The 13,058-nt window shown below is 44.7% G+C and overlaps 1 protein-coding gene across 1 annotated transcript in view; it reads left to right on the top strand.

Moving 5' to 3' along the window:
* The window catches only part of SYTL2 (synaptotagmin like 2), a 107,907-nt gene that overhangs the window by 38,407 nt on the left and 56,442 nt on the right, over positions 1-13,058 (top strand). The window contains 1 exon segment of the mRNA XM_060160157.1: positions 5,956-6,453. Within this exon segment, the coding sequence (XP_060016140.1) occupies positions 6,353-6,453 (101 nt within the window). The 5' untranslated portion in view covers positions 5,956-6,352.

Genomic DNA, 13,058 nt, shown 5'->3' with positions numbered 1-13,058 from the left:
TTCAGCCCAGAGAAAAATGACCAAGATAGTGAGAAGCTTAGAAAACATCATGTGAGGAACCCCTGAGGGAAGGAGGAAGTTCATCTGTCTCTCAACAAAGCAGACTCAGGGAGAACATGAACGCTGTCTTGCTTTCAGACTGTTGTGATGTCATGGGGCTGTCAGAGCAATTTGCTTCTCTTCTGAAAACCTCATCATGTGAGAGTCACTACTTAAGTTTTCCTTCCCTTCCTTGAGGCCCGCAGGCTTTGGTACAGCAGCAGCCATCTGGGAAAGGAGAAGGTGCAGAGAGAGTTGGGGGAACGAATGCTGCTGTTAATCAGATTTTAACCTGGGTTTGGTTGGCAGAATGTTGGAGATTAGGCCTGCAAGCCTAGCTCTTCTCTTTGCTGCCGTCAAAAGCAAACACCAACTGTTTGAGGCCTTTTGGACAGCTCACAAAGAGAAGAGTATAGGCTTTTACAGATGTGGCATAGCAGGGCTGACACATGCAAAATATTTTGTTTGTTTTCTTCCAGTTTCAGTGAAATACAATTGACATACAGTACTGTATAAGTTGAAGGTGTACAGCATAACGATTTGACTTAAATACACCATGAAGTGATTATCACAGTAAGTTTAGTGAACATCCATCACCTCATGAAGAGACAAAATTAAAGAAATAGAAAAAGTGTTTTTCCTTGTGATGAGAACTCTTAGGATTCAATCTCTTAGCAACTTGCATATTTAACAGCCAGCAGTGTTAATTATAATTGTCAGGTTGCACATTACCTCCTTAGTATTTATTTATCTTGTAACTGGAAGTTTGTACCTTTTGGCTGCCTTCCTCCAATTGCCCCTCTCCCAATCCCCACCTCTGGTAACCATAAATCTCTTTTTCTGTGAGTTTGTTTTTGAAGTATAATTGGCCTACAATACTATGAAAGTTTCTGTTAGACAACATAGTCATTTGGTATTTCTATGCGTTTCAAAATGAGGCAAGGAAAATTTGAATTAAGCACACTTTGCATTTGGAGCCCTCACATTTCCCTTTTAGCCGCTGTTCCTATTGCTGCCCATTCCTTACTTGTCCTCGACACTTTCTTCCTTCTCGCCAGAGCCTCACAGTATTTCCATAAGGAAGGGAAGGTAGGAGTGAAGAGACCCATCATACAGGTGAGGAAACTGAGGCTTGGAGAAGTCAGGTAATTTATTTAAACCAGACAGTCATGGTGAAGGACCTGGAGCTGGAACCCAGTGAATAACATGGACCTGCTTTTTCAATGATGGACCCTAGAGCCAGGTTCACGTTAAGGCGGAAGTGGAAGCTCAGTCCCCTTCCACCCGTGTTCACATATGAAATACCTGAGTGCCTCGTACGTAGATGGGTGCCACAGTGGCAGGTGATGGGTGGGCATACAAAGCACTTAGAGGCCCTGGCCTTGCGCATAAACTAGTGGAGGACAGATGTGAGTAGATGGGATTCGAGATGGTGTGGTGAGTATCCTGAGTGAGGAAGTTAGGTGCCCATGGAGCACCCCAGAGGGGCACCTAACCTGGCCTTGGGAGGATGGGGAAGGCTTCTGTGCAGTAAGTGACATCTCACCTGAGACCCAAGAGGTATTTTCTCAGGAAAGGGTATTCTAGGAGCCAGGACAAGCATATGAAAAGGCCTGAAGGCAAAAGGAGCTGAAAAAGTTCAGTGGGGCAGGAAAAGAGCTTGGAGAAGAAAGCAGGTGTGAGTTCACGGAGAGCCCTACAGGCCACAGTAAGGACTTTGAGCCTTAGCCAGTGGACAGTGGGAAGTTGGTGAAGGGTTTTAAGGCTGGGAATATGGCTTTGTCATATTCATATTCAGTAGCATGAGGAGGATGGGAGGGAGGGCTGAACCTAAGGAGAACTGTTTGCTCATCCCGGGAGCTACTCCTTCTGTAAACACGTCAGGCATCCCTGTTGCCAAGATTCATCCCTCCCGAATTTTTGCACTGAGGTTGCCTCCATGCTCACAGCCAGCTCTGGGCCAGTGATTCTTTTATGCTTAAGCAGAGAAGGTCCACAGCCAGACAGAAGAGCGTTTTTCTGCTTCCCCAGTTTGAGCATCTGTGTGCAGGGGAGAATTAAATGAGATGTCAATATCGGAGTGACCTATTCTAACAAAGCCACTGGCAAATGCCAGCCCCGCCACACACAAGCTTGGTGGCAAACACCTCCCTGGGCCTCATGGTCCTCATTTAAAAAACAAAGGTAACAAAATACCTCCCTCAGATCTTTGTGAGGATCCAATGAGATGATATATGTACAGTGCCAGGCGTTAGGAGGTGCCCAGTAAATATTTATTACCTTCTTTTTTGTTTTTTTTGCGGCACGCGGGCCTCTCACTGTTGTGGCCTCTCCCGTTGAGGAGCACAGGCTCCGGACGCGCAGGCTCAGCGGCCATGGCTCACGGGCCCAGCTGCTCCGCGGCTTGTGGGATCTTCCCGGACCAGGGCACGAACCCGTGTCCCCTGCATCGGCAGGCGGACTCTCAACCACTGCGCCACCAGGGAAGCCCTATTACCTTCTTTTTTTTCTGCCCTCCCTATTGCTGCTGCAGAAATCTTACAGTCCTTGCAAAGCCCGATACAGTCTGACCTTTTTCCTTTCTGGCCCGCTCCATCCTTTTCTCCTCCTGGCACCCTGGCCTTCCAGCCCTGGCTCCCTTGAAGTTTGTTGAACATGTCAAATACACTCCCACCTCAGGACCCTCTGATACCTGCGTGGCTCGTTCCCTCATCTCTGGCAAGTTTTTGCTCAAATATCATCTTCTCAATGAGACCTACCCTAGCCACTCTCTGTAAAACTCTAATGCCCCTCACCTTATTATTCCCTTCCCAGCTTTGTTTTCCTCCAGAGCTCTTATCACCTTCCCAAAAGTTACATAATTGTTTTTATTTTTTATTTATGTTTTTATTATTTAGTTTGATCATTATCCCCTCCAACTGACATATACACTCTACAAGGACAGGAAGTTTTTAATGTCTTATTCATTAATGTATCTCCAGGGCTTAGAACAGTGTCAGGCACATAATAGGCTCTCTACAAATGTTTGTTGAATGAATGAATGAAATTGACTAGCTCTCATGATAGATATCATCCAGAATATTGGGAGTTGGGGGTCACCTGGTACTGAAGAGGCTTGATTGCCATCTGAGGGCTTTCCCACGATCTGGCTGGGTAGTAACTCCCCACTACCCAATTAGGAGTCAAGGGTTCGAGCCCTTCACTTCTTTGTAAAATAAGGACATTGCCCTTTGCCTCACCAAATAGCCTAGTTTTAGGAAAAACTTAACCCTAGAAGCTTTTACACAGAAGCACTGGTTAGCTTATAGTTCTATTTGAAGGTGTGGAAACCAGCATTTCTCCCCTTAGCCCCCCTGCCAATTACCACTGCTGGAAAATTTAAGTTGTTTTTCTCCTTTGTTCTCTTCCTGTCCTCGACTCACTGAACTTAAAAACAATCTCCCATTGAACCTGGGAGGCAGTGTGATGCCTCACGAAGGACATGGTTCCAAGAATGTGGCCTGAATCTATTTCCTTGCCAGCCTTTGAGATCTAAGGAAGTTACTGCACATGAAAGGAAGCTACTGTGCATGAAAGAATTGAGATAGCCATCCCGTGGTGAAGTTGTCTATTTGGATTAGGTTTACTAATTCATTTACTCATTCACTTATTTCTTTTCTTTTTTTAAATTAATTAATTTATATATTTATTTTTGGCTGCGTTGGGTCTTCATTGCTGAGCATGGGCTCTCTCTAGTTGCAGTGAGCAGGGACTACTCTGTTGCAGTGCACAGGTTTCTCATTATAGTGGCTTCTCTTGTTGCGGAGCATGGGCTCTAGGCACGCAGCCTTCAGTAGTCACGGCATCCGGGCTCAGTAGTTGTGGCTTGTGAGCTCTAGAGTGCAGGCTCAGTAGTGTGGTGCACAGGCTTAGTTGCTCCATGGCATGTGGGATCTTTCCAGACAAGGGCTCGAACCCATGTACCCTGCATTGGCAGGCGGATTCTTAACCACTGCGCCACCAGGGAAGTCCCAACTCATTCACTTACTTCTTCACATTGAGAGACTCACAGTCAGATGGGAGAGATGGAGAGCAGACAGATAATTATAACAGTGAAGATACGTAGGTGGAGGAGAAAATTTTTGTGTTAGTCAAGTTCCTGCTACAAAAGTGTTCGTTGTATAACAACCCCAAACCTCAGTGGCTTCCAACAAAAAATATTTACTTCTTGCTTCAATACCTACAGACCAGCTAAGGTGGCCCTGCTTCAGGTGGATGAGGTTCTGGTCTGTTCTTGTATCTCTCTTTCTGAGACCCTGACTGAAGAGGCAGTGGCTACCTGGGGCAAGCTCTTCTTGTGGTCTATGGCCAGAGTACAAGAAGCCAAGCCAAACCACACAAGCGTATCCACAGACTATGCTTGCATCACATTTATAACATTCCATTGACCAAAGTAAGTCACAGGCCAATCCCACCTCCAGAAAGATAGGGATGAATACTCTGCTTACTGTAGTGGCAACATGATTGTATAGTTCTGTTTCAGGGAGGAAGTGAAGAGTTAGTAATAATTGAATCTACTACAGCATTTAACTCTGGCTATGGGAGTGAGGGAAGGCTTCCTGGAGGTGGTGACTTTCATCTTGAAGGATGAGTTATTTTTCAAGACAAACAAGCAGGCAGTAACATATGCAAGTGCGTGCAAATTAAAAAAAATAAGTGTGAAGTGTTGTCTTAATATTTATTTGAGTCATCACTGTGGGCAATATGCAAAGATCTCAGGAAGATAAAACAAAGGTCACCTGAGTACCTGCCTACGAAGTCCAAGCTTCATGGGGGAGATCAGAAAGATACAAAAGAGAAAAGGAAATTATGTAACCAGTACACTCTTATTCAGCTGGATGGGACAAAAGTGTGAACTCAGAAAGGAAGCTAGAATATATTTTTAGCTATTTTTGGTACAGGATGCAAGCTATGCGCTCTTTTATATTCATTATTTCATTTAATCCTGACAACCTGTGAAGGATGCCCTAATGAGAAACTGAGCCTCAGAGTGGTTAGGTAACTTGCCTAATGGTTTGTAGTTAGCAAGTAGTGGTGCGAGTACTTCTTAGTAATTCTGTTTTGCCAAAGAGCAAAGAATTTATTCATAAAAATTACTAGTGTACACACTGTATTTTCTTAAGTAGGGCTGCTTTAAAATTTACTAAACCCATGTTTTTTAGTGTCTACTGTATATGCAGTACTGTGCTTGTTAAAGGGCCCCGATCCTGGAGTATCTCTGAAGTTCCACCTGGCTGTGGCATTCTGTAGGTCTCATCTTCTCACTGCTCATGGATTTAAAATGCCTCAAAGAAAATAGGATTCTTGCCCATGGTTCTACGCAAAAATGCTCACTTTGAATGTTGAGGAGTTTTGAAATTCTGCCTCTTCCATTCCCCCAGATTATATACACAACACCAGTAAGCGTTCTTTCTCCTTGGAAATGAAGGGAGACAAGCTAGGTGAGTTGCTCCAGGTTGAGCAAAAGTTAGAGGTGGGACTAAGTGGAGAATAACGATTCCCATTGTTGTGCAGATTACCTCTACCCAATACTAATTCTCTTGTCATTACCGAGCACAGATATACTCTAGTGGAATGTCCCTATGCAAGAAGAAGTGAGCATTTTTGCAACCATCTCTTCCCTCTGTGGATGGTTAAACATTGACAGGCGTTTTTGTGCACTCTCCATCTTGGCGGTCCAGAATTGAGTTGAAGCATATTTCATGACCCATTTTCTATTTGCTCAAGAAGCTGGCAGAACTGGTTTCCCTGATCTCAGGCACCATCTCACATGGTCAGTTTTCTACCCCCAGACATGCTTTAAATCTTAAAATAATGAGCAATGCTTATAGGAACTGTCTCTCACTGTGTGGTGTTTACTGTCTCACGGTTCTGCAGGTAGGTGATGCTCAGATGCTGTTGCCTCTCATCAAGTTGACGTTGGACGGAAGGAGAATAAACTGTGCTCAGACTGGTCCAGGAGAGGGGGCGTGAGCAGGAATGCCGCTGTAGGTACAAGTGACCTGTCTGGCAAGGAATGCAGCATCCCGAGAGCCTCTTCTTGACATCATCCCACAGACCACTGCTTCCTCGAGGGAAAGGGCGCTGAGGATTTTGCTATCAGCCACCTAAAACTTTTACCCAGCCAATAGAAGACTTTTGCGGAAGAACTGAACAAGATATCGTTTCATTTCATTTTTGCATCTTCTGATCATCTGGGCTACAGTAACTGTTGTTTAGCTTTGAGAATTTTAAGCCATATTTCTTTCTGTCATTTTTGTGTACACATTTCAAAATGATCGACTTAAGCTTCCTGACAGAGGAAGAGCAAGAGGCCATCATGAAGGTTCTGCAGCGGGATGCTGCCCTGAAGAGGGCTGAAGAGGAGAGAGTCAGGTAAGAGGCCGGACGGGTCCTTGGGCATGGGAGGAAGGGCAGTCTGTAAGAAGATGGGACACTTTTCTTTCCTCAACCTTAAGTGGTAGTTCTGACTTGGAGCCTGACTTAACGGATTCCAATTTTAAGTTTATTTCCTGGACAGAACTTTCTCCTCCGTATCTCTTTTTTTTTTTTTTTTTCCGGTACATGGGCCTCTCACTGTTGTGGCCTCTCCCTTTGTGGAGCACAGGCTCTGGACGCACAGGCTCAGCGGCCATGGCTCACGGGCCCAGCCGCTCTGCGGCATGTGGGATCTTCCTGGACCGGGGCACGAACACGCGTCCCCTGCATCGGCAGGCGGACTCTCAACCACTGCGCCACCAGGGAAGCCCCGTATCTCTTAATTTATCCCATAGGACTCCTGCCAGAAATAGTTTTGATTAAAAACCTAACTAAACTCCTTTAAATTATTAAACACTGGATTAAAAATGAAATAATGTATACAAACACATATATACACCTACCTCTCTCTCTCTCTCTCTCTCTATATATATATATAAACACACATATATATCGACTTTTTAAACTGAATCTACTTAAAAAATGGATCATGTATGAAATTAGAAAAAATTTTAATTTCTAAAATTTTCAGAAGAAAATAAATTGAGAAGTAGCTCATATTTTTGCCCATCTTCAGAAATGTTTGAAGTGGTTTCAACAGCAATTGAAATTAGTTCTGACTGAGCCAATTTTTCATTTGTGTTCCATAAGAAGGAGTGGCAACTTTGACACACGTGGCAACTTTGACACGCTATTCATTTTGGGAGGAACCCAAATGTTCCACATCAGCATTCCCATCACTTTCACTCACTTGCTGGGCTGGAAGAGCGTGAGGTCAGAATGCTGAAGAAGTGGGCTTGAGTCCAAGCCCTGCCATCTATTGCCTTTGTGATCTGGGGCCTTGAAGGTAGCGAAAGGTTTCCTGAATGTGAGTTAGTCATATTAACTGCATGATCCCCAACCTAGGAGTTATCCAAAAGGAACATAAGCCCCGTTCTTACTTCTTAGGATAGCAGGATCATGAATAATGGAGTTCTTTGTGCCCATATTTCGTTATCCATATTTTGACCCTAATTTGAACATGGGTGCTTTATAAAAGAACATGCTGAAATTTACTTCAAGCACTCCAGAGTGTCTAACTATGGCTACTAACAAGAATTCATATATCGATAGTGCTTAACAGATTGCAAGGAGCTTACATGACTTTTATTTCTTCTGAGCTCACAACACTTGTGCAGTTGTGGGTGCAGGGTGGGATGTAATTACACCCACTTGATGTGTGAGGAAATTGACCTTGAGACAGGTCAGATGACTCACCCAAGCTCATGTAGTCCGTAGGTGTCAGAAGTGAGAACTAAATCCTGGCCCTCAGGTACTCATTCACTAACTCCACCTCCCCTCCCTAACAAAACTATAGCAGACAGGACATCCTGGGAAGACCGTTAGACCTATTTTAGAAAGAAGGGGAGGGGGCAGCACAGAGAGAATATTAGTTGATTTTTCAAGCACAGTGGGAAATGGGAATTCCTTTAGTCTCTCAGAAGATAAGATGGAGAGGATGGGAAAGAAAGCAGTGGAGCTGGGATTGCACCGGGTCCTGTCCCTCTTCCTGCCTCAGGATGTGGGGACCCTGAATCCTGGCGAGCTGCGATCTTTGATTCCTCCCACTTACAAGACCTTACGTGTGATCTGTAATTCTGTTTCCTCTATCTAGCCAGGTTACGAAGAGAGATTCATTCTCCCTCCCTTCTGTATTTACTTGACCCAGAGATTCCAGGCTGCTGGGTCTTCCCTGTAGTTCTCTGATTCTGTATGAGATGAGTGGAGGTGTTTCTCAGGCATCTACAGTAATTGCTGAAAATATACTTAAAATTCAAAGTTCTGGGCTTCCCTGGTGGCGCAGTGGCTGAGAGTCTGCCAGCCGATGTAGGGGACGCGGGTTCATGCCCCGGTTGGGGAGGATCCCACATGCTGCGGAGAGGCTGGGCCCGTGAGCCATGGCCGCTGAGCCTGCGCGTCCGGAGCCTGTGCTCCGCAACGGGAGAGGCCACAACGGTGAGAGGCCCGTGTACCGCAAAAAAAAAAAAAAAAATTCAAAGTTCTGCCTGGAACTGGGCCTTGTAAGGGGTGTGTGTAGCCACTAGCACCAGCCAGTCTGCAGCCACAGCAGGAATGCTGTGAGTCCGTTTGTAGCAGGGACTTTGCAGATTCTCCTTCCATGCACTGTTTCTGAGGATGCTTCAGAAGCTGCTGCTGGTGCTGCCCTTGTTTCTTGCTTTTGTAAACTGATAGGAAGAAGGCTTGGGGTGGTGAAAATCTGGTGTGAGTCAAGTCCTGTTTACTGCTACCATTCTGGGGGCCTTCCTAATTAGTCACCAAGCAGCTCATGTGGACTTGGCCACAGGCAGGTCCAGGACTGAGTGACTGTGTGCGGGGGGCACAGATGGGCATGAGGCCCATAGCCTACGGACACTGACAGAGGCCCAACCCGTAACCTGCTCCACACAAAAGGAATGGAGCTCTGGCACCCTTGGTTTTAGGACTGACGGAACCTGGGTTGGTTCTGAGGCTGTCTGCTCCTGGGCTGGTAGAACCATAACTAGGTTTCTGGTCTCTGAAAATGCTATTCTATGGGCTTTTGCTTTTCAGCCCCGTCACCATCCCGCAGCTGTTTGTCTCTAGCTCTTCCGTCAGAGTGATAGCCTGACAGCTCTGGAAAGATTTTTGGGGTCCATATCAGTCACTTTACAGATAATGAGGGAAAAGCCCAGAGAGGGGAAGTGACTTTCCCAGGGTCACACAGCTAGTCAGTGCCAAAGCCATGATAAGAAAAGCTCTTGGTCTACTGCTTTTCCTTCTGCCCCATGTTGCACACTGGTATTGCTTTTTCAGAAGAACAATAAGGGCCCTAGCGTGGACCTTGAGTCAAAACTTAGTGAGTTTGAATCCTGTCCTCACCACTGATCAACTATGGTTCATTCAGCAAGTTACTTGACCTCTCTGAGCCTCAACTCAGAGACTGGGAATGACCCTAGTACCAAACTCAAAGAATTACAGTCAGGATTAAGTAAGATAATTCTTAATCTTCTTAGCACATAGTAGGTGATTGATACATTTTAATTCCCTCATTCACCACTCCACCTATGCCTCTAAAAAAGGGCAGAATTCTCTGGTCAGTGGTCTGATTCCTTAGAAGGAAATTACTCCTAAAACTCTCAACTATTTAATACAGTGAAATTTAATTGAGTACTCATTAAGTCTAGGGAACTTCTCTGAACAAATGGAAGGAATTTTAGGGTAATTGAAACATGGTCCCAGTGCTCAAGGAATTTACCATTTAACCATTTAATGGATTATCAATCGCAAATTTAAAATCGCAACCTTGTTTCCCTAACGTGATTTTACAATGCCCCAGTCCTCCTCCAAGTTAGTATATGGCTTTAGAAACATAAATTAGATAATTCTGATATTAGCCTAAGGAAAACATCATTAGCAAGGCAATCTGCCACTAAAATTCAGACTGCTATTTCAAATGCTAATTCATTATGGGCTTTGGGGTAGAACCCTCCTGTAGCCGTAAGGACATTACTCATGGATCATAGCACTGCTGCCCACTAAGACCAGACACTGCCTCAGAGTCCTTTACAAAATGGCTGTTGATGAGAGCTGGATTTAAATTGAAATCTGTTTGCCATTCCTGATTTATCCAGTGCTTTGACTTGTTCACATCCAAGCTCTTTCAGGGCACTTTGGAGATGATTTATCCTTTATGCTACCTCCCATCCTGATTTCGTGGATGAGAAAATGAGTGTCAAACAGGGGAAGCGTCCAGTTCCCAAATCACTCAACCTGTTAATAGTAGAATGTGGGTTTGAACCCAAGGGAATATCTACTGTGGTATCTCGGGGGTTCTGTTAGAAGAAAGCAATTCCAGGTCACTGTCTTTCATGCTGCCTCCCTACCTGTACCACAGTGCTAGGCCCAGTTATTACCATGCCTCACTACCCAGCTTGCTTTCCTAACTACCAGCTGGAGACATTTCACAAACCAGCAGTGAAGCAGACATCAGGATGGATTCTTTTTTCTCGCTCCCCGCTGCCTCCTCCCTCTCTGTCCTCCTTTTTAAAAGAAACACCACCATACATACATAGATGTAACTTTAGTCTCTTAGGGTTTGAAAGTGACACACTCTGGAGGTGGTATTTCCTGTGCTTTGCATCACACTGCCAGCAGGAAATCATTGCCGCTGTGTGTCTGTACACCGCCAGCACCACATCCCCCATCCCATAAACACACAACCACATCTAGGGTGATGGGCGTTCTTGCAGTAGACACCATCTCAACCACGACCGCATCTTTTTTTTTTTTTTTTTGCGGTACGCGGGCCTCTCACTGTTGTGGCCTCTCCCGTTGCGGAGCACAGGCTCCGGACGCGCAGGCTCAGCGGCCATGGCTCACGGGCCCAGCCGCTCCGTGGCATGTGGGATCTTCCCGGACTGGGCCACGAACGTGCGTCCCCTGCATCGGCAGGCAGACTCCCAACCACTGCGCCACCAGGGAAGCCCATGACCACATCTTATGATCCTCAGCTGCTGCCTTAAGACCTACTTTCTTTTAAACAAAGGCAGTTGTCATTGAAGAACTGCTTTCTAGGACCTCTGATGGCATTTTCTGTGAAAGCAAAGGGGAAAGGAACCAACATTTGTCCAGGATTGACACTGTACACAGAGCTTCACGTTTTCCCCTTTCATCCGCACAGCAGTGTAGCTGAACCCACTCAACAAGGGGGAGGAAATAGAGTGGAGGAGGTTAAGTGCCCTGTAAGATTGAAACCTTGCTTATGCAACTGCAAAGCCTGTGCTTCCCACACACTGTGCTGCCTCGCAGCAGATTGTGGGGATCTGTGGTGTGTCCACAGCACAAGTGATGCATGTTTCTTCTTGTTTTCCGCTGTAAAGAACTTTTGCAATTTATTTCATTTTCACGTGTTTGTTTTCAGATTCTCTATCAAAGGTTGAATGCCTTTGTAGAAAGAGTGAAGTGTGATAGCCATCTTAGAAATCAAAATCATGTTTGGCTCTCTCAGGCAGGAGGATGGGGCAGTGGAAAGAACGTCGGCTAGGAGTCAGGCTGGCTTCCGGTCCCCGCTCTGTGTGACCTTGGGCAAACCTCTTAAACTCTCTGGGCCTCATGTCATCTATAAAGTGAGGCCATTTGTAACTATCTAAGGTTCATTCAAAACAAACATTCTCTCATTCAAAACAGACATCTAAGAGTACTTTCAAATCTCGTAGTCTAACCATCTTGCCCAGAATATACTGAAAGGTTAAAAAAAAAAATCTGGGAATGGATCAATCAACCTCTCTGGCCAGTCTGCTGATTCTTATTATGCATAGCTGAGCAGATAATATCGACCAGGTCCTGTCTATGATGTTAGGCCTTTGCCTCATCATGATGAAACCTAGAAGCTGGGGTGTGCTACGTGAGTACAAGCAGGAAAAATGTTGAACGCAGGATGAAGGGTGCCACTGCTCTTCTGGCTTTCCTCTGAAAGTGTTCACACTCTCTCTGCACCGCAGGAGTTGATGTTAGCAGTTAGGGCTGTGGACTAACTTTTTTATGTACAATTCCAAGCATATGCCTGGTATATGATAGGGAATTAATGAACTGTTGAACGAAAAAATGAACAGATATGGCCTTTACCATACAGAGAAAGCAAGATGGCCATCTTTTGCAGTTGACTGAATTCTTTGTACATCATGGTGAAATTGTAAGGATTAAATGAGATGATGCATGTTAAGTGCCACGCGTGAGGCCCAGGACTGAACACATGCTTTGTATGTATTAGCTGAAAGAATGGGGTGTGACCAGCATGTTCTGCCTGGAGGACCAACTGGACAGTGTCTTCTCTGGGTTGAGTGTTCTTCTGCCTTCACTTCTGCCCAGTGGCAGCCCATGGGTGTTTATTGAGCATCTTCTTTATCCTTAGCTCTTTACTAAGTACAACATGCACGTGTGGAGAGGATGGTAAGGTATAAAAAGTGTGAGTGTCAAGAAACTTACCTTTTTCCCACTTCAACTAAATGGTACAACAACGAGAGAATCAAGTGCTAATTTGGTTGGTACAATTAGAGTTCAAGAAAATTGAGAGATCAATATGGGCTGGTAGAGAAGATTTGATTTTATTTTAATTTTTTTATCAAAGTATAGTTGATTTACAGTATTATGTTTCATATTATATTAGTACTGCATTGTGATTCAGTATTTTTATAGATTATACTCCATTAAAAGTTATTACAAGATAATGGCTATAATTCCCTTGCTGTACAATATAGCCTTGTTGCTTATCTATTTTATACATAGTACTTTATATTTCTTAGTCCCGTACCCCTAATTTGCCCCTCCCCCATTCCCTCTCTCCTTTAGTAACCACCGGTTGGTTTTCTATGCCTGTGAGTTTATTTGTGTTTTGCATGTACATTCATTTGTATTATTTTTTTAGATTCCACATGTAAGTGATATCATACAGAATTTCTCTTTCTCTGTCTGACTTATTTCACTAA

Source organism: Lagenorhynchus albirostris, chromosome 9 (assembly GCF_949774975.1).
Source record: "Lagenorhynchus albirostris chromosome 9, mLagAlb1.1, whole genome shotgun sequence".
Taxonomy (NCBI): domain Eukaryota; kingdom Metazoa; phylum Chordata; class Mammalia; order Artiodactyla; family Delphinidae; genus Lagenorhynchus; species Lagenorhynchus albirostris.
Note: the sequence above shows the minus strand (reverse complement) of the source record. Positions and strands in the feature narration are given on the sequence as shown.